Here is a 21,447-nt window from a genome sequence, read left to right as displayed (position 1 = left end):
ATCAGTTCATGTTCTTCTTGCAGGCCTTTCTGGTCTCCATGGTTTTCCTCTCTGGCTACAGGATAATCCTTACCACCTTCTCACATGATGTTCCCTAATCCCCAGTAATTAGAACTCAGCCTAGATCCTGAAGTACGACTTTTACTCCCTCATAGAGGGAGCAGCTTTACTGTTCCTTTGGGAATCTTGCCAGATTTAAGGCCTCAGCCACATTCTCTGGCTATAAATGGATAAATGTAGAAATATTGACTATAATTTGTCCTTAAGCTGCAGATCCAGACTCCTGCATATTTCCTGAACTGTCACTTCCAGGGTGAGGTGCAGGTTGTTCACAGCAGATAGCATCTCCCACCCGTACCGTCCTTGGAGGCAGATTGAATTCAGTGCAAGTTTAGATTTTTACAAATGCTGTCTGCATCTGGTTGTAATGATATCTGGAAAGAGCATAAACCCAAATAGAGTTCTCAATATGATCTGAGAGATCTCAAGAACAATGGACCATAAATGGAGACTAAGTTTCTGGGCAGTACCTGATTTGCCCCTGAGCAGTTTCTAAAGCTCAGGTCACAGAAGGTGTTTGCAGTTTTCCCTCTTTCAAACAAGGAGTGTGACACTGTGAATTTGTCCCCAATTCTGACATCTTATATGGCAGAGTAGAGACAGCCTGAGAAGCCAGGGAGTGCTGAGCTGCTTTTTCTAAACTGTCATTTTTATCCCATTATTTCTTTTTTGCCTTCCTTTTAAGGCAATGAATTAAATATTTACAGAAGTGGATTATAGGTCTCTCAGTCAATAAACAGTAAGAGGAAAAGCCTGACCATAAAACTGAATGTAGTCAGAGTGGAGTGGCTTTGTGTTGAGCCGTTGGTTTGTTTGGAAGTGTGCGTTTCCAGCCTGTCCCAAGCAGTGTTGTCAGCCCGCAGCCACCCAGGCCATGTGTAGACAGAAGTTAGCTCCTTGTCCCTTTTGGAAGGTGTAAAAGAGCTTGATTAATGGCTCCAATCCTTCTCCCACAGGCTGATGACCAAGGGCAGCAATGTGGATTTACTCAGGCTTACACAGTTGTCCTCAGTCCTGGGCATGTGTGGTTTTGTTTTGCTTCTCAGCCTGTTAATTGCTAATGTGTATCAGGGTCACAGGTGAGATTCCAGTGAGACTTCAATCAAAGAGGCAGGGAGAACCTGTTCCCAAGGGTAATGTAAAAGCTGAGGGGACAGAGCAGGACTGTGCTGAGGGTGAGTGGCTGAGGCAGCAGGTGCATGGTCAGCCTGTGGCTCAGCCAGCACTGCTGCTTGTGCAACTGCTGTGTTTGTCTGGCTTCTCACTTACCTGTTTTTGTAGATGGAAAAGGACATGAGAAGTGATACAGAAGAAAGTGACAAGGATGAAGAAAGAGATAAAATTAGGGAAAAGGAGAAAAATGGGATCACGTATTTCAGCAACGTCACAAGCAATGGTTACATCCAGAGGAATGGGTCTGAGCCCCTGAACAACAGAGCCCACCTTGCCAACGGCCACACCAAGGAAAGATAGCTGCTGTCCATGTGCTGCTGGTCTGGCCTCCAGAGAACCCAGGCCACCATCTGTAGATACAGTTTTGCTCACTGTGTAGATAAAATGGAGTGCAATTGCAGTATTGTAGCTGAATTCCTGCTTCCCATAAACAGAAGTGTTTCTAGTCAGTGATATTTGAAGGAAGTTTTTTGTCTTCCTTCAGTAAAAGCTTACTATAGGTTGTAGTCTCAAAACAAATAGCAAGGGATCAAAGTGGTTTGACTTGTATTAAGACTGTACCATAATTGTTGTCAAATGTGTTAATCTTGAAAAATACTTTAGAAATAAAAAGGTGGATAAACTCTGGCAGTGTCAAGTTTTACCCACCTAATGTTTGATAAGAATCTGCTTAGCCTGGATCAGCCTCTGGAGGCCCTGGCCTATTGCCAGTAATTATTATGGCTGACAAGTGACAAATCTTATCACTGGGATACCTCTTCTGAGAAAACAGGTGCCCTGTACGCACTTACAAAATTAAAACTGAGCATTGTGAAATGAAAGCTTTGGAAAGGCATAAGATAAAACATGTTCTTCTCAAAGGAGGTACTCTTTGTGCCAGTGACCAGTTTTGTAATGCTGTTATCTCAGTGCCTACTTCTTGCTCCTAAGGAGAGAACTCCAAAGCCCAGGCTGGAGGAGTACCCACACAAATCACATTGGCAGAGCTAGAAATTCCGGACAGCTGTTTCTCAACTGTCAGGTAATCCTCTAAACCTGTCTTGGAAGGAAGTAGTCAGGAGAAGGGAGGTGACAAGGAATTATATAGTCTAGAAGACAGCACTGACTAAAGTGTTCATGTTTTCACTTAGTGTGACTGGCACAGTGGGAAATGTTTACAGAGTCAGCTTGTGGCAAGAAGGCGATACATTTCCCCTGTCCTCAGAGGAAAAAGGGTCCAGAGAAAATCTGCTGAACCTTATGGAATAATGCTTTAGCATGGCCTTCTAACTTTAGGGCCTTTGCCTACGTGTATCAAGAACAGCAAGTATAAAGCAGTGGTCCATGAAGTCATGATGTAGTGCTGATTCAGTTTGTTTAGTTGCCTTATCTTGTATCATGAGTAGTCTTAGATTTTTGGATTGTGCAATCTCTTAAAACATTTAAATTAGCGTTATGTGAATTTCTGTTTTATTGGTCACTTAATCTATGAAACTGAAGTATTACCAGATTGACTGTAATGAGTGCAGGGACTTAGACTGCCGAGGCCATGCAGACACTTCTCTTTATGTACCTAGTGCTAACTGGGCGGGGATGGGACGTGGACCAAGCAAATGCCTTATTTGAGGAGGTGGTGCACATGTTTAAGTTATAAAGCAAGTGACAGCACAGGAAGACAAGAGGATTTTCATCAGTCCACTCAGGTCACCTGTGACTGAGAAGCTTTGATCTGAGCTTGTGTATGCTCATCTTCAGTTTCAGTCAAAATACATTTGGATAATTGGATTTCTAAAGGAATTGGATAATTTCAGAAAGGAAAAAATGGTTCCAGCATGTGTGATTCCAGGGCAATAGCATGCTGTGGGAGGAGAGCATCTGCTCCTGCATTGTCATTTAAATCTTGATTTGCTGAAGATAGTCTGCCTCTGGAGCCTTAGCTCAGCTGGTGAGAGCATGGTGTTAGGGTTATGGGTTTGATCCCTGTATGGGCCATTCACTTAAGAGTTGGACTCGATGTTCCTTCTGGGTCCCTTCCAATGCAGAATATTCTGTCATTCTGTGGTCATTGGAAGTTGGAAGCACATGTTCTGTACGCTGTGATCTGAGCGTATGGTTTCACCTCTCTGCAGGTAGTATGCTCAGGAGAGATGGTTATGTATCATTTTGTACTACTGAATGTAAATGTTCTTTATAAATTACTTTTAAAGGTTTGATTGTCTGGTCTCTTTTCTACTTCTTTAACCACCAGGAGGTAAACCTGGCTGGCTGCACCTTACATGTGATGAGGGAGACCCATGTGGGTGCCACTGCCAAGGGGAAGACGTTGCATACACAGGACACACAGCCACACTGAGCCATGCCAGTAAAGAACTGCAGCTGCCAGGTTTGTCTTCTGCTCAGTAATACTGTGTTTGGCCCTGGAACAAGGGACAATTTGGGACATCCCTACACTAGACCTGGGTTAGTCTTACACTACACTGGCCAGGTTATTTGGTACTGCCAGGACAGTGGCAAGTCCAAGATGGCAACACTGGGGAGGTGCTTCAGCCTTGTGAGGGTAGGAGGAGAAGAAATATTATCTATTCTTCTTTTTTTGTGAGGTTTTAGGAGGCTAGGGAAGATCCCTGTTGTAAAATCACACCACCTCTCCTCCAAGGAGCAGAATGCTTCCCAGAGTCTGCACAATGGCCAGTGGAGCCAGTGTATGTTAATGCCTGCTGGATTTGATCCTCAGGACTTTGTTGTGTCCCTGAAGACTGAGATAAGCTCCTTAGGAGGCAAATCTGGTTCTTGTTAAAGGACACATCAAGGATACAGGAGAGCTGTTGGATTTGAGCAAGAACTACTGAGTGCTGCCTTTAGCTGAGGAACTGAGCATGACAGTGATGAGTCATCGAGGCCGATCAGCTGCTGAATTTGTTTTCTTGCCATCAACTTGCTAAAGCTCAAAGAAGCATTCAGCTTCCTCCCTGCTCCCTCCTTGCTCCACCTTCTCTCTTTATGTTTGCTCCAGGGCTGGGAAGTTTCTTAGTAGTGTGATAGTGTTCAAGAAGTTAATGTATCCATCCCCTCCTCTCTCCACACATGGGGCATCACAGCTCCCCCCACAGAGCAGCTGTTGTAGAAAACCTGCAGCAAGTCTGTCACTTGTCTGCTGAGAAACCCAGCAGAGCAGATCATGGAACCACCAAACCCATTAGGTTGGGGAAGGCTTTTGAGATCATCAAGTACAACCTGTGACCAGTCACCACTTTGTCAACCAGAGCAGAGCACTGAGTCCAGTCACTTCTTAATTACCTTCAGGAATGGTTGACTCCACCACCTCCCTGGGCAGCCCATTCCAACCCTTTCCATGAAAAAAATCTTCTTTGTGTCCAACCCGTACCTCCCCTGGCATTGCTTGAGTCCTTTTCCTCTGTTCCTGTCCCTGTTCCCTGGGAGCAGAGCCCAACCCCCACCTGGCTGCACCCTCCTGTCAGGGAGTTGTGGAGAGTGAGAAGATCGCCCTGAGCCTCCTTTTCTCCAGGCTGACCACCCTGATCTCCCTCAGCATCTCTCTAATGGAGAGTTCCATGTCCAGATGGAGCACTGGGCACCACAGCAGGGCCTGACTCTCTTTTCCCCCGTACTTGATCCCCCGTGTGCACAGACGAGATGCGCATCACACAATGTTAGTGAGCAGCTGTGGGAGATGAGGCATCCAGCTCCAGGTGAGCCATGAGTAAAAGAGAGTAAAAATGCTTCCAGGCTGCTGTGAGGTGGGTGAGTCAAGGCTGGCACAGTGTGGCCCCCAGGCTGTCCTAGCCCAAAATTAGGGCTGACATGAATCTGCTGACTCCAGTAGACGTGGACATCTGGTACCATTTTGGCTTGTTCTAAAAATAGTTTGGCACAGTTGTTTCCTTCCTCCTGCACACAATGAATTTCAAAGATCTCCATACATCACATTATTTCATTCAGAAATGTGTGCCCAAGGGAACCTTTTCTTGGATGGGTGCACTTGGAACGACATTGCTTTTCTCATTCTCACAGGTACAGCAGACACAGTGCCTGCAGATAAGGACAAGGCCTTGTTCAAAAAGCTGAAGTCGTGTCTAAACAAGGGGAAGGACCTACAACTTTGTCAGATGAATGTAAGCATGTGATAAAGCAGGTCAAAAAACATCCTGAGAAACAACTTGAAAGGCAATACCAGTCTCTGAAACATTGGCAAGACGGCTGGATTCAGAGATGATGGTGGCAGCCAGCAGGAACACTGAGACAGGTCAGGCTAGAGACAAGAAATGCAGTGAGCTGCCCTGTATGGCTCCCCAGCTGAGGGAGAGAGGGTCCAATACCTGACATCTCACTGAGGCCACATTCCAAGAGGATCTACTTCAAGCCAATGTGAGAAGCTACAGCCTTCTGTAGTCTGACATGCAGACTGGTCAGAGCAGTAGAAAGTACTATATGTGATAGAATTTTTGGAAACAGACATGAACATAATAGGAAAGAGTGCCCATGGGGTGGTCTGTGGGGAAGTTATGTCTCTGCTGGAGTTACCCCAAAGAATTGGTGAGCAACATGTAGTGGAGAGAACATGCACCCTGCTCAGCTTTGCAGAAGCATTCAGAAATGTCCCTCACCAGCCTGAGGAAATCCACCAGAGGTGACTGTGAGAGACCAACATGGATTGTTTTCAGCTGTGTGTTGTTGCAAGTGCCCCCAAAAAGGGGGAGGGAAAGGCAGATGGCAAAATCAGCTGATAATGAAGGTTCTTCAAGATGGTGTTGCAGATTGGCTGCTGCAGTTCACAGCACTGAGAGACTGACAACACAGCTGAAGCTGAATGGAGCAGAGGAAGGTGGTGCACGGGAAAAGGTGTCTTGAAGTGCTGGGCTGTGTGTGAGCACTCCAGAAGCGCTCTGGGGAGCAGTGCCTCAGCTTTGTGCTCAGTACATGATGGTTCAAAATGCAAACAGGATATGGGATGTTTCTGGCCAAGATGAAGGAACCAAAACTGAGACTGCTGGGGCCCTGAAGATGCCAGAAGATTTTAATGGATGTAGACAGTCTCCCCTGGGACCTCCATCCCCACCTTCAGCCAGGTGTCAGGGTTGATTAAGAGATGAGGGTTTTGCAGCCTGAGAAGGAAAAGCCTGATAGAAAGAGGGGGCAAGAGAGATGCCCCTGCTGATAGTGTCACCAGGTAGGGACTTTAGTCATCTATGAAGCAGAGTGAAATTGAAATCAGCCACCTCCTCAACACCCACTAAATTACTCTCTTGTACTAGGACATTTTACCCCACTCCCAAGCTCACAGGCAGGTCAAAACAAGTGATGCTATTTCAACTAGTCTGACATACTCATGGGATTGAGCAAGAGGTGGGGACCGTGAGTGATGAGCTGTTGAGTTGGGAATCCTGATTTAGCAGTGAGCTTTATGCCTTAGTAATACCTGCTTGCTGCAGGCAGCCTCTGCTTTCTGTGCCCACCATCTTGACCAGAATGGGAGTGTCAGAGGGGTTCTGGCACCATGAATACTGGCTGCCACCTGGAGCTATCTGGGAAGATTTGAAGGAGTCTGCAGACGTACACTACCCGCAGCCTCAGCACCTCCTGCTCTGCATCCCTGGTGCCCTGCTATTGATCTTTGTCCGATTCATCTTTGAAAGGTGAGTGCAGCACCTCTGGTTTCTCCTGTGCTGGTTGCCACCAGGGCTGCTCCAGAATAATCCTTACCTGCCTCCTGACCACCACAAAGTGTACATGGGATTGTCCCCAAGAATAATGAATCTTTCTGCTTTTCATAGCATATGGGATTTGTGTGGCAGCTCTTTCCTCTGTCCTCCCTCTCTCTTGTACCTGTAGGTGTGAAAAGTCCGTCTCTCAGTCACATCTCAGCTGTGCATGGAGGGTCCCTCTGGAGACAGGCCAAGACAGATTAGGGAGCTTGCAACACAGATAAGGGATTTACTGGGTATGTCAGTGCTGGGAGCCCGTAGCTGAGCCAGGGTTCAGCCTGATCCTAGAGGATGCTCCTGAAGGTGCCATGTGAGCTCCCCACCCTGGAGCTCTTAGGGCTGCTGTGGGACCACTTTGCTCACACCACTCTTTGCCCTGCTCTGCCCTGCTTTCTCCTCCTGACACCAGAGGACCCCAGTTCTGTCAGGGGTGATGATGCACTCCCAGGGGAGCCTGAGGACTGGCTGGCATCTCCCCAGAACTTGTGTGTGGAAGTGAGGCAGTGTCACAGGGACCGCTGCTCTCTACAGCCCGGGCTGGCTCCAGCGGGGAGCAGCCGGAGGCACGGAGCTTTAGAGCTTTAAAGCTGCTCCTCTGAAGCCTCTGCTCTACCCTGCGGAGTACCGGCTCCAGGCACTGTAGCAGCCAGCAGCCCCCGATGAGGGGAGAGATAAAAAGTAGCGAGGAGGGCTGCCCCGGGGGCTAATCCAAGTTTATGAAAGGGAATCCACCGAGGACAAGCCCCGCCTGCAACGCGCCCATGCCTTCCAATGGGGGGGTGAACAGGGGGAGTACGCCAACTGGGGACCAATAAGTGGATTAGGAGGGAGGGACGCTGAAGGGATGGACTCACATCTGGTCCAAGGGTCTTGGTGGGTGGAGGGAGAGGGGTCACATGCCCCAATGGGGCGTCGAGGTTTAGGGGATTTCCAAGAGGGGAGGTATCCGAGGGGGCAGGATCTCGGGGGACTGACAGGGGCCATATAAGGGTAATTAGGGAGGGCTCAGGTGATGGACACCGAACCTTCGGGAACAACAGGAGGGGTTTGGGTGATTGATAGGGAAAGAGCTAGAACAAGGGGAGGAGAACAACCATGTAGGGAGCACCAGGGGAGGGGCTTGGGTCTGGGGCAAATCAACTGGGAATAGGAGTGGGGAAGGTAGGGATGAACCACTGGGGTACAGAAAACATATGAAAATACAGTAAAAACCTCGCATCACCACAAGGCAGATCTACATTGCCTATCCCATGAGATTCAGAAAGGGCTTTGAGCCCCTTTTCCAGGAACAAGGACGCGTGGGGAGGTACAGACCAGCCCTCAGCACGGGAAATCGGAAGCCGGTCAGTTAAAGCAAGGCCGTGTGCTGGTGTGGGTAGAGCTGCTAGGATGCTTCCCACCAGGCAGAGCAGGACTTCAGCGGGGGAGGAGGGAAGGACGTGAAGTGGCAAAGCTGTGGTCAGCAAACCTGCCCTAAGCTGGGACAGGGGGTCTCTCCTGGAGGAGCTGGGGGAGCACTGGCCCATCTGCCCTGAGTGCTGGCTCCTGCCTGCAGTGCACAGCCATGTGAGAAGATGTGGCAGATGAGGGCTGTAGGAAGAGCCAGAGTTAATTCCAGGGTCATCCAGTCTTCCCTCAAAGACGGGAAGGCAACTTACACTTGCCTAGCTTCCTAGAAACCACATGATTTGGAACACAATGCCTCCCACTAGAACTTAGCTGGGGTTTCCTGCAGGAGCCAGCATATCCCCACATGTTCTGTCCTTGGCTCCTGCTGCAGCAAGTGGTCAGGTACCCTGGGCACAGAGCCCATGGAACACTCAGACGCTTACAGACTGGTTTTGTGGCATCCTCTGGAGTGCTCAGGAGCACTGGAAAGAGAACCAGCATGCACTCCAACACAGAGGCATGCTCTGTGTCCTGTTGCCTCAGCAAAATTATTGCTTATTTAGCCATTGTTACTGTTGTCTCCACTGTACATCCTCAGCTTTGCCTTGGTGCCGTTGTGTTTCTGAAGAAAGGGCATTGGCCTGACAGAGCCACCAAGCCTTGAGCGTGTGCTGGAGCAGTACTGGGAGCCTTGGGCTGTGCCTTGGGCTGGGTGTGCACTCTGGCAGTGCTGGAGTGCTGGGGCAGTACATCCAGCACAAAACACGGCACTGGCAGCATCTTCCTGGTGGCTGACCCTGGCTGCCAGTGTGGGCACACAGGTCCTCTCCTGCCAGAACTCTTTCCTCTTACAGGACCGTGGCTCTGCCCTTGGGAAGGGCATTGGGGGTGAGTGACAAGCAGAGGCCCAAAGTTCAGACCAATGTCACGCTGGAAGGCTTCTACATTCTGCTGGGCAAAACCCCAAAGAAGGTGAGTGTCCCCTGTGTCTCGTTGTCCCAAGAGCCCAGGCGAGCAACACCTCTTTCTGTCTCTACCCCAGGCCCGGCAAACTGGCCTCACAAGCAAGGCAGTTACTGTTAAGCACTTTTCCTGGGAAAGATGTATAAGCAGATATTGGAGCAGCTTCCAACATGTTCAACAGCTGCAATCGCAGCACCTCCTGACCTGCTGCATGTCAAACACAGCAGCTGCTGTGAGAGCTGCTGGCTCTGGCAAGAAGGCAGCCACCACCCCTTTGGGTAGAGTCTATTACAGCTGCTTATTTTTGGCAGAACTGCAAGTCCTTCAGAATCACAGAATCATTTAGGTTGGAAAAGCTCTCTGAGATCACCAAGTCAAACCATTCTCCCAGCACTGCCAAGGCCATCAGTACGTCCCCACGTACCACATCTACAAATGTTTTAAATCTCTTCAAGAATGGGGACTCCACCACTCTCCTGGGCAGCCTGTGCCAGGGCTTCAAGTTTTTCCAATCTAAACCTCCCCTGGCACAACTTGAGGCCATTTCATCTTATTCTGTCAGGGAGTTGCAGAGAGCAAGAAGGTCTTCCCTGAGCCTTCTTCGCCCTAGGCTGAGCCCCGCCAGCTCCCTCAGCTGCTCCTCATCAGATTTGTGCTCCAGACCCTTCCCCAGGTCTGTTCCCTTGACTGGACATGCTACAGCCCTTCAATGACTTACTTGTCATGAGGGGCCTAAAATTGAACCCAGGATGTGAAATGCCTCACCAGTGCCCAGCACAGGGGGACAGTCACTGCCCTGGTCCTGCTGGCCACACTATGGCTGGTACAGGCCAGGTGCCATTGGCCTTTTTGGCCACCTGGACACTTCTGGGCTCATGTTCAGCCACTATTCACCAGCACCCCCAGGCCCTTCTCTGCTGGCAGCTTTCCAACCACTCTGCCCCAAACCTGGAGTGTTCCATGGGGCTCTTGTGACCCAAGGGCAGGGCCTGGCACTTGGCCTTGTTGAACCTCACACCACTGGCCTTGGCCCATTGATCCAGCCGGTCAAATTGCCTCTGCAGGGCATTCCTGCCCTCCAGCAGATCAACATCCCAGCCAGCTTGGTGTCATCTGTGAAATGACTGAGGGTTCCCTCGATCTCCTCTTCCAGATCATTGATGAAAATACTAAATACGACTGGCTCCAAAACTGAGCCCTGGGGAAAACCACTGGTCACCAGTCTCCAGCTGGATTTAGCTCCATTCACCACCAAGATCATGATCTCTGGGCCTGGATCATGACACACTGATGCATGGATTAAAAAAATAATTTACTTTAATCTGTATGAAGCTTTGTCAGATTAATTATAAAATGCTCATGAGCTCATCTTTACATTAATTTTAATCACAGTTTATAAACCTTAACTCTTGTCATGTTATTTGGAGTTCATGCAGAAAATGAGGATAATGGAATTGATGCCTTTGAGCCTGTGACTGTGCCACTTCAACAGCTGAATGGTTTATTGACATTATGGAGTGAACCATGTGTCTGTTTCTTTAACTTTACAAGATGAAACTTCTTTTATCTTCAGGTTTTCCATCTGTAGCTGATAATTATAAGCCAAAATTGTATTAGAGGTGGAAAAAAAATGTATTTAGACTTCTATAGCCAGATATTGTATCCCATTGTGTACAGCTGGCAAAATGTAATCAGGGAGAAGTTGTGTTTACTTATGAACTTGCATTTATATATGTCTGAATTGGAGTTTTTAAATGGCCAAAACAATCTGGGGGTTCACAAATGCAAATAGAGTTGATACAATTTTTTCCAAAGAAAGGTGTTCTTTGAGGAAAGGCGGACAGGCAGGAGCAGCTCCTGGGAGCAGAGCTCTTCCTCCCTCACAGGGAATGACTGCCTCCAAAAGGCTCAGTCCTTCCTCTCTGCTCTGTTTTGCAGGAGGAGCTGGTTTCACTGGCCAAGAAAAGTGACCTGCCGGTCAGAAATGTGGAGACCTGGTTCAGGCACCGGCGGGCCCAGGACCACCCCAGGCTGATGAAGAAGTTCTGTGAGGCCAGGTAGTTGGGTCAGCTTTTGGTGATGGAGACCTCCAACAGGTCTGCACATCATCACTATGCTCTGCCCTGTCCTTTCCCCAAACACGCTCCCAGGGGAGCTGCTGTGGCTGTGAGCAGAGCCTCTGTGCCATGAGGCTGGGTGCCATTACTGCACACACTGACAACAGAGCCCCCCACAGCACTGCCAGCTCCCTCCCTCCCTCCTTCCTTCCCCTTTTTACCTTTGAAAAGTTAAATTTGCCTCAACAGAGTCTACTGGCCTTACTGGAGAACAGGTTTAGATCTCGAAAGCTCAGAGGGATTATGAACACCAAAGCCACTTGTAAAATGTATTAAACTTCTTTTCAAAGATGATACAAAATTAAAATTTTAAGATATTGTCAGCATGGATGATTGGGCAGAAAATGAATCCATGAAGTGCAGTTAGGAGGCAGTGCAAGCCATGAAGGAGGGAGGTTAAAACTGAAAAACACAAGAAAGCACCAAAATCTTCATAGCTTTCCCTTTCCCCAAGTTGTTTGCTCTCTTATATTAAATCTTCCTGCATATCTCAGTAATACATGGAGTCAGGGTGGAGAGAGGAGTCACCAAGTGTCTTGATCAAGAGAATTAAGCTATCTCTGGTTCTCACCTTGAGGTTTAATGCTGTATATACATAAAGACCCCCATCAGTTAAGAGATCCACTCTTCTTCCCCCTCTGAAAAAGAAATTATTCAGTGCTTGAATCGTGTTATTATGTTTAAAATATATTCTCCACCTGAAATCTTGTTCAGTGCTTCCTACTGCAGCATTTCTGAAGAAAGTAATAAATCCCCCAGTATTCCTGTGCCATCACTGAGAAAAATTGGGTGCCTTCCACTGTCTGGGGTGTATAAGCATTTGATAGGTGATCTACAAACATCCATACAACAAAAGGAGACGGGGAGAGGCATCTTACTGCATCCTCTTTGACACTGATGGAATGCCCAAGGAATTTGGGCAAAGCGTGGACCTCAGCAGAGCCTGGCTGGGCAGTGGGTACCCTGTTGCCTTACAGCAGATGCTTCCATGTGCCAACAGAGCTGAGATTCTGCAAATCTCTGTCCAAGCAAGCGTAGGTTCTCCTGTGGGCATCCTGGGCACAGCCTGGGGAGCTGTTTCAGCTCTGGAGGTGGTCTTAATTCCTTGTTTTCTGTTTTAGTTGGAGATTTACTTTCTATTTCACCTCATTCTTCTCTGGACTGGCTCTTCTGTATGACGTAAGTATGTGAGCAGGGTCATGCTGTGAAGTGACACCTTTCAAGGGTTCTTATTCATTGCAAATGAGGCTGATAGTCCCAGGCCACTCTAAAGAACGCATTGGAAGACCACGTGTGGTCATGACTATGGGTGCAAAGCCAAAGAAGGACAAATTCAGGGGTATGGAGCAGAATCATCCTCAATCCTGACTCAGCAGTTCCTTTTTCCCTGGGTGGACCTGGCTAGGTGTCAGTGATGTTACCCTGCTGTTCTTGTCTTAGATCCTTGTGTAAGTGCTTCCCCACAGGTACCCACACACAGCTCTTGCATCTCAGACAAGAGCAGGACCTGTCCTCACTGTGGCTGCTGCCCTCTGCTCCAAAGTCTCTCCATATGACATCCTGTACATTCACTAATGATAAATGCATTTTGCCAACCACTTTCTCTGAAGCTCAAAGCCAGATTGGATCTAGCATGGGCACACTGAGTTCTTAGAGTACCTCCTCCCATGGACTTTATGTGTCATTAAAAGGCTCTGGATTCTTACTGCTGCCTTCTCTATACACAGAAGCCCTGGTTTTGGGACCACACCGTGTGCTGGTTGAAATTTCCACAACAGGTGAGCAGCAAATACATGGAATCACAAGATAATTCATATTGGAAGAGAGATCAGGAAAATTCTTGTCCAACCTCCTGCTTGCAGCACTTAGCTGTGAGATCAGACCAAGTTACCTAGGGTTTTTCCAGTTTAGTTTTGAAAACCTTCAACCATGGAGACAGCACAACCTTATGACAAAAAGCTTTATACTTACAACTCAGTATATCCACCTGTCTTATTTAAACACCCCTCTGGTCTCAACCTCACATTATGCATCTTGGCAAACAGTTTGACATCTGCTTGATGAGCTCCTCACACGTGCTCCATGTGACAGCCTAAGGAGAGCTCTGCTCAGAGCAGGCACCTCTTCTCACTGAGTTTCTCTGTCACCCAAGTCTGTTTGGAAGTGACTCTCTGTGGCCACAAAAGGTGGTCAGGACATCTGACCTCTCAAAGAAGGGACAGAGATGAAGTATCTGAACCCCTGGAGAGGGGAGACCCCAGCTGCTCCCAGCCCCTTTGCAGACAGGCCAGGGCTAGTCCTGGCTTTGGACTGACCTTGTCAGTGCATCAGCAAACGGTTCAGTCAGTGGGAACAGGAAGATTTAGGCATGACCAACACCTGCTGTCTCAAACATGGGTTGAATAAAGGGGCTTTGCCCAGGAAGACTCCTCCCCTCTCCTGAACCCAGGGCTAGGCAGGGCTGTCAAACTGCCTGTCACTTGTCTTACAGCCTCTATCACCCATATTGGGCTCGTTCTACCTCCTGGAGCTCTCCTTCTACTGCTCACTGGTGGCCACCCTGCCCTTTGATGTGAAGAGGAAGGTAAGTGTCAGCAGCACAACCACAGCCAGATGGCTCAGTCAGCCCCCACCGTGAGGCTGTGCCTCCCGTCCCGCTGTCAGCTCCCCGGGGGTGCAAAGGAGAAGGCACAAGTGCTGCTGTGAAGACCCTTGTGCACATGGGCCCCTTCAGCTCTCGTATCCCACCACTGCCCCTTGCACTGGGCCCTGCTCGTGTGTGGCATGGCCTTCCTGCCTGCTAGGCTGGGCAATTGCTGGGAGCTGACACAGGGGTTCCCATGGCTGGTCAAGGGACAGGCACTGGGTGAACATGGCATCATGGCCTTTCCAGCTCTCAGATGTTGCCTGCACTGGAGGGCTGTGTCCTCCTGATGGAAAGAACCTGGCCTGCCCTGATGAGGGTCCTGTATGTGTGACTTTTGCAGCATGGGCAATTGAAGAGGCATGGGCAGTTGAAGAGCTCCTCCATTATAGCCCATGGATAGGACCTGCCCCAGGCCAAGGGCAATCTACTGTCCTTACAAAAGGTTCTTCAATACACAGAGGAGGGATCTGGAAGTAAATATGGGGTATTAAGAGAGCAGTTTTGGAAGGGCAGATTGATGCATGGAAACTTATAAAAATCTGTCTTTCAGCATGTTTGCACCTACATATATCTCAGAGGTATTTGTCTGGGTTTCCATTAACTGGGCATAAAGGAGGAGATTTTCTTCTTGAGATTGTGCAGGACCTCAGAGAGCTGTAGTGTGGTGGGGAGCACTGATGCTTTGCGGACATGTTTGACACATCCTAGTGAGGCAGGAGCATTCAGGAACAGATGCTGCCAGGGCAAGGTAAGCCTGACAATCTCTCTTCTCATGCCAGGACTTTAAGGAACAGATTATCCACCACATCGCCACCATCACTCTGATCTTTGTCTCCTACTGTGCCAATATGATTCGGTTTGGGATGATAGTCATGCTGGTCCATGATGCCTCTGATTATATTTTAGAGGTGCGTTACCCCCACCTGGAAATCATGGAATGGTTTGGGCAGGAAAGGACATTAAAGCCCGTCTCATTCCAACCCCCTGCCATGGGCAGGGACACTTTCCACTAGATCGGATTTTTCCAAGACCCATTCAACCTATCCCAAGGATGGGGCAACCACAGCTTCTCTGGCCAGCCTGTGCCAGGGCCTCACCACCATTTGAGTAAATAATTTCTTCCTAACACCTAATCTAAGTCTCTCCTAGTTTAAAACTGTTGCCTGTGTAAAAAGTCACTCTCCCAGTTGCAGGCCTGTGCTCATGCCTGTGGGCAGCACTGGCACCTGTGCACGTTGCTACACATGACACATGAGTGGGACACATGTACGTCAGTGACAGTGAATATAGGAAGTCCTGGTTCTACTGCTCTTGTGGAAAAGTAATTGGATGCAAAGGAACTGGGATACATCCCTACAAGCCTGGTCATCCTTGCAGGACACGGGAAATCCCTCAGCCCCTAGAAGGAGAACACAGGCACAAGGGGTATATGGAAATTTGTTTCTCTACAGCTTGCCAAGATACTCCATTACCTGAAATGGAAGCGGGTCTGTGAAACAGTATTCAATGTTTTTGCTGTGGTTTTCATCATCTCCCGGCTTGTCATTTTCCCATTAACGTGAGTAACATTTTGCTGTCCTCTGAATGTGGGTATTATGGGCTGTTTGAGCTTCTGGAGAGGTGACCCTCCATGCTGAGGGGAGGAAAGGCAGAGAACAGAATACTACAAGTTCAAAGATCAATTCAACTGGAACAGAAGAACCCATAGCAAGAAAACACCACCAGGGTTTTTACTATATTAATGAATTAATTCTACTAATTAATCTAGAGCCACAGCCTCTGTCCCTATATTCCCACTCCTTGTGTTATAAGCACTGGTTCCTATGAGAGAAAGAAGGTAGAAGGTGCAAACCATACTGGTTAGAATTTCCCAAGAAATTCTTAGCAGACTAAAAAAGGCCTTAAAGTTTAAAGGTCTATTAAGATAAAATTAGTACAGAAAAAACAGCACAGTAAATTTAAGGTGACCCACCACGTATCTGAAATAAAACAAGAAAATCATGAGGGATTCAGGAGATGGGATATTCAACATCCTGGGAGGGCATTCGCAGTGATTCCTTCAGAAGTCACACACAGGTACCAGCCTTGGAGAATGGCTTTTATGTACACACATCTGGTGACCCTTCCAGCCTTTAACTGGGCTGAAGTTGTTCTTCTTTCCTTACCACTGCCAGAAAAGCTGATAGTGGCTAACTTCCCATAAACTCATTCCACAACACTTGCATTATCGTCTAAGATTTCTGTTTTCTTTCAAACCAAACATTTCATTTGTTACACCAAGGAGAATTTTAAAAATAGGACATGCTATACACACATAGGGAGAAGTCCCTGTTGCTGTCCTATGTCCCTGCCCTTGCTGCATACCACCACTGAAGATATTGAGTTTTGAGCTTTGGTGGTGCTGCCATTTAGTCTGGATGCCTATGAGGCTGACTTTGCATGACAAGTCCCGTATTCAGGTGGTCAAATTGCTGCCTTAGAGAGAAAAGCAATAGAAGCTTTAGGCAACTTTCCCTGAGAACAAGCGCAACTTCAGTTGTCTCTGCTACGAAGTGCGAAGCCCCAGTATCCCAACCTGCTGTCCCATATATAAGGACAAAGGTAACAGGTGTCCTGGATCAGATAGGTCCATTGAGATCAGCACCTCTCAGCACCAACAGCAAGCAGCAGAGGTGTAGGAAAACAAGTGCAGAGCAAATACACACTGTGTCCAACAAGGTTTCCCAGCATACAATATATGCTAAGATGTTCATGTCGTAGGTAACTTGTAGAGGAGGACACATACTAGCACTCGTCATTTCTCTCCTGTGCTGAACTGCTCTCTGTCCTGTCTGCTTTCCACTTCCAAACCTGTGGTCTCCTCCTTTCTGTTCTCGTCACGGAGGATACAGACTTTCTGTGACTTTTGCTAAAAGTAATTCCATGCCCAGCTGATCATCTGCACCCTTAACTCTTCCCTAACTTCAGTTTAAAAACCATGTGTTCTCTTTTTATATAAGTGGCAGTGGAGAGGTCCCCTTATGGTCTCACTTCTGTCCATAGTTCCTCTCAAGACTTATTTTAGGAGAAATGTTGCCAGTTCCTGCCTCTTCTAGGGAGCATTGCAGATTTCTGATAACTGACCTGTCTGCAAAGCCTATTGCATTGTTGGTGATTTTAATACAGAGCATCTGCAGGTCCTCTGGGACTTGCTTTGTGAGAGCTGGGCACAGCGTGAAGCCTGGTGGTGCCATCCTGGCTCAGCCCAGCTCTGCCCTGGGAACACATCAGCCAAGCCATTGCCCAGAAAGAAACCTGATCCTTGTAAGTCTGAAGATACTTAACCTGCTTTAGTCTTGTGTCTTCTGATTTACCTCTCCCTCTTTCCCACAGCGTTTATTATTACTTTGTGACAAAAGTTTCGTTGTTCCCCATAAGCTGTCTCATAAGTGCTTTCCTGATGATCCTGCAGTTGTTACACATTTTCTGGTCCTATGTGATCATCCAGATGATCTTCAATGTCATCCTCCGTGGTGAGGTATGAAAAGTCTTTGTCTCCTTTGTGCCACCACTGCTCATGAGAGAGCATGAGGTTCAGGGTGACTCCCACCTGCCTGCAGGAAAGCAGGAGAGAAGCAGGACTGCCCCACAAAGCCCAGGAGCTTCTTAAGGCATACGCTGGGAGTTGTATGGATAACGAAGATCAGAGCAGGAGCTCACTTCTAGCTTGCAGATGTGTTCTAGTGACATGGGAACCATCCACAGACCTGTCTCCTCACTGCCTAATCACTTCTCAGTATGTAGTTTTGGAGAACTGGAACCTGTTGGTATGTCTGAAGGGGAGTAAAGAAGGAGCAACCAGGTAAACCTGGTTGATAGCACACTGTGTACTTGCATCTCTGAGTTTTGGATACCTTCCACAGGCTCTTGATGCATGCCAGAGTTTGTATAGGGATCATTGGGAGAAACATTGTCATCAGAGAGGGGAGCTCCCTAGCCTGCCTTGCTAATGTAGGCAGATGGCATCGTGGGAGCATCTGAGAAGATTTGTGAAAGCTTTGGGGACCTGTGGGCAAAAAAAAACCTCTCCACAATTTTGGTGCTATGCCTTCAACTTTCTTGAGTTACCCCTTCATCAAAGCTAAATTACAAGAAAAAGCCATTTTTCTGAGGAAATTATGGAGGATATGCTCATGGAGGCTGTAGACAATTGCAAAATAAGGAGCCCAGTCCATATGCTTGCTGGACGAATCTGTGTTGGCTTTCACAGCTTCAACAGTAATAAATTACATAGGAAAATGTGCTGAACGACTATACATAGAATAAATATTAACTTATTTTCAGGAAGTCACATTACAAGAGCATTACTAGGGTGACAAAAAAAACCCATTCAAAAGTTAGGTGAAACCATAACAGAGTTAACATCTGTCAGCTTAAGTCAATCTCCCTATGCTGGGACAATTGCAGCACTGGCTTTAAGGATATGATCACACCTCTTATTTCTATTTTAGCTGCCAGGTTAAGTCTCCAGGGCTATGAATGAAAACAGGACTAGTCCTCTCTAATATACACCATTACATATGTTTTGCAGCTCATTTAAACTTTCTTTTCTTCAGAAAAGACAAGATGCCAGAAGTGACACTGAAGAGAGTGACAGGAGCGAAGGAGAGGATCTGGCAAAGAACAAAGAATAACACAGGGCTTGCTGCAAAACACCAAGATCCAGGCAGTCTTTGAATGTGGGAAGGCTGAACAAGCGCTGGGGGAGAAGCTGGGCAGGGCTTCACTGCAGTCTGCCTGAATCAGCATCCAATGCCTAGGTGGAGGTGAATTTCATCACATCTATAGGCAGTTAAGTCTCTTCAGGAGTTTTTTCTATAATTCTTCTGTTAGGATTCTTTTACTACTACTCTATAATCACTTATCCAGAAATAAAGGGTCTACCAGCCAAAGTCCCACTGTATAAGGAGAAGAGGGGTTGAACAAGCTGCTAAAGTTATGACTCCCATCTGTGATTATCTCAAAGCCTTCCCAAAAGGTTCATGAGACAATAAATTAAACTGTGGAAGATTTAACCAATTTGCAGTTTCAGAAGACAGGAGTAGTCATCGCCAGCCACCTGATGAAAGGACTTGCATGTGAAAGGCACTGGCTTAAATGGCAAATAAGTTTTCACTTTGGTAGTATAAAATGGTCAGGCTCTGGGATAAACCACTTCTGCAGCTAAGGCCTGGCCAAATGATACAAGCTGTATTTGCTGTATGAATTCTACAAAATAGCTCTAATGTCTAAAATATTTCACTTACTGAATGTCTACTCTGGGAGAAGTCTCCTAAAACTGAAAGGAACTGAATTCTTCCAAATGCACAATTTTCCACCAGAAATGATACATACTAAATGGAAGCTTTCCATATGGATGTATTAATTTTGTTGAGATTTCATTTTTAAAATTGGAAAATAGGAGTGTTACAACACTATCATCTTAATGGGATGGTTTAGGGGTTGGATGATGCTTCACCTCATAATTTCTTGCATAAGATCTAATTTTCTGAATTTATAGTGTAACAAAAAAAGTAAAGTAAATGTAAAAAATTAATTACATGCAAACAAAAAAAGTCTGTTTTATGTACATTTTGCATTAAATCTTTTTAGAACATCAGATCATATGTCAGTGGGAAATCTTCTTTGAAACTTGCTGGCAGCCTGACATCATGTAACGCAAAGGCTGAACCAGCTTTCCCTTGAAGGACTCTGGAATCTGGGTTTGCAGGCTGCAGTGCGGGAAGGCAGGCAGCCACCCTCTCTCTGTGGAACACCAACCTGGAGCAGGATGTCACCTCACTCCCACTAGCTGCACTGTGGTGGGGGTACAAGACCCTTCATTGGGATCCTTGGTGTAAGGGTTTGCCCATGAATTATTGTCCCTTGTCCCTTCAAGTACGATGCTTTTTTTTAAAGCCCCAAATGATACATGAGAGTCTCAGCATTTAAAAGATTTATACAGCCTGCAGGGCACAACTGGCCCCTGGGCCCAGAGAACAGGCCCAGCCTTCGCTGCTGCAGCCCCATCATGGGACCCCGGCTCTGGCGGGGGAGCTGGCAAGGAGGGGAAGCCAAACTGGACCTAGAGGGCTCTGTGTCTGCAGGCCTGCTATCCTGACAGAGCTGTCAGAGTGGCAGGGTTGATTTTAACCAACACCTCTCAGTTTTTAAAGCCTCTCCCCTTCTCTGGAGATGTTAATCATTCAGCTCAGGAACTCTCTTGCTGTGTCACATCAGAGTACAGACTCTGACAACACAGATGACAGCAGCAGTTGCAGTGCAGCTTCCCAGCTTGCTTCTGCTGCAGCAGCAGGGTAGTCACTCACTCTCTCTCCACCCTTGGGAGGCCTGAGTGCCCTTGGAGATCAATCCCCTACCACCCTGCGTCCATAGTCCTGCTGTCGGGGCTTGACGCTGGCTAAGTGCTAGGTACCCCCAAAAACCTACTCATGTATTTTCCTCTGCTACAGCTGAGCAGAGAAGGGGAAATTAAAACAAAGACTTCATGAACTGAGATAAGGATTAGGGGAAAAACACTTTAAGATGAAACAGGTTCAAAACTTAAACAGTATAAAGAAAATTATTAACAGATTTAAAAGTAAAAAGGGTAATAAGAACTAAAATAAACCTTTAGAACACTTATTTTCTTCCCAGCCCCCTCTCTCTTTCCCACTGACAGCTCAAGGACAAAAAACATGGGGTTTTGGTAAGTATTTTACTTTCTAAGAATCTTTCTTCAGTTCGTTCAGAGAAAGGAGTTCTTTCTTCTGCTGTGCTGTGGGGTCCTTCGCCCAGGGGACAGTCCTCTAAGAATTTCTCTAGCGTGGTTTTAACTTTCACAAGCAGCAGCCCGGCCGATGTGCTGTAATGTGAGTCCCTCCCACGACCAAGCAGTCTTCCCACAACTGCCTAGCGTGGGTCATTTTAGTTCATGGGGTTTAAGTCTTTTAAGGATGAGCTGTTCTAGTCTGGAAGCAAGGGTTCTCTATCTGTGGAAGCAAGGGTCCTCTCTCTCTCTGTTCGAGTTCCTCACTAGATTACAGCTTTTCAGTATCCACACGTTCCAGCGTGAGCACTGTTCCTTCATGGGCTGCATGTGGGTATCTGCACCCCCCAGGCAGCTCCTGAATTACAGGGAAACAGTTTGTTGTGTTACAGTCCTCACCACAGCTTGCAGAAGAATTTCAGCTCCGGCACTTGGAGCACTTCTTCCCTCTCCTTGTTTTCACTGACCTCGGTGTCACCGTGTTGGTTCTCCTCACGTGTCCTCACTTTTCCTTTTTCTCTGACTTGGAAGAAGGTTGGTGTCTGTAGGTTTGTTTGTTCTCAAGTTCCAGCAGTTGAAAAGTTCTTAGAGAGCTTTGCTGCACTTGAA

At 47.4% G+C, this 21,447-nt stretch overlaps 2 protein-coding genes across 14 annotated transcripts in view; both read left to right on the top strand.

The window, feature by feature from the left end:
• LOC116436070 (ceramide synthase 4-like) overlaps positions 1–3,422 on the top strand; it is a 44,787-nt gene extending 41,365 nt beyond the window's left edge. For all 8 annotated transcript variants that reach the window (XM_032092970.1, XM_032092968.1, XM_032092969.1 and 5 more), the window contains one exon: positions 1,342–3,422. In XM_032092970.1, the coding sequence (XP_031948861.1) occupies positions 1,342–1,533 (192 nt within the window). In that variant the 3' untranslated portion in view covers positions 1,534–3,422. The remainder of the gene's footprint in view (positions 1–1,341) is intronic.
• Positions 3,423–3,472: 50 nt separating this feature from the next.
• Positions 3,473–19,689, top strand: LOC116436069 (ceramide synthase 4-like). Of its 6 annotated transcripts, none has more exons than XM_032092960.1 (13): positions 3,475–3,595; positions 5,245–5,345; positions 6,663–6,866; positions 9,179–9,296; positions 11,226–11,344; positions 12,526–12,583; positions 13,132–13,182; positions 13,896–13,988; positions 14,831–14,959; positions 15,503–15,609; positions 17,424–17,568; positions 17,651–17,892; positions 18,647–19,689. In XM_032092960.1, coding segments are annotated over exons 2-13 (1,389 nt in total). In that variant the 5' UTR covers positions 3,475–3,595; positions 5,245–5,343; the 3' UTR covers positions 18,768–19,689. The 6 variants fall into 6 exon arrangements, with proteins under 6 accessions (XP_031948853.1, XP_031948851.1, XP_031948852.1 ...); XM_032092963.1 differs by having other exon boundaries at positions 3,477–3,595; positions 17,651–17,826; XM_032092962.1 differs by lacking the exon at positions 5,245–5,345 and having other exon boundaries at positions 3,473–3,595.
• The last annotated feature ends 1,758 nt before the right edge of the window (positions 19,690–21,447 follow it).

The sequence above is a fragment of the Corvus moneduloides genome, chromosome 28 (genome assembly GCF_009650955.1).
Source record: "Corvus moneduloides isolate bCorMon1 chromosome 28, bCorMon1.pri, whole genome shotgun sequence".
Taxonomy (NCBI): domain Eukaryota; kingdom Metazoa; phylum Chordata; class Aves; order Passeriformes; family Corvidae; genus Corvus; species Corvus moneduloides.
This window is presented reverse-complemented; position numbering and strand designations above follow the sequence as displayed.

Coding starts and splice junctions, on each gene's coding strand:
- LOC116436069 (XM_032092960.1), top strand. Junction 6,867..9,178: donor GTCCGATTCATCTTTGAAAG/GTGAGTGCAGCA, acceptor TTCCTCTTACAG/GACCGTGGCTCTGCCCTTGG. Junction 15,610..17,423: donor CTTGTCATTTTCCCATTAAC/GTGAGTAACATT, acceptor TCTTTCCCACAG/CGTTTATTATTACTTTGTGA.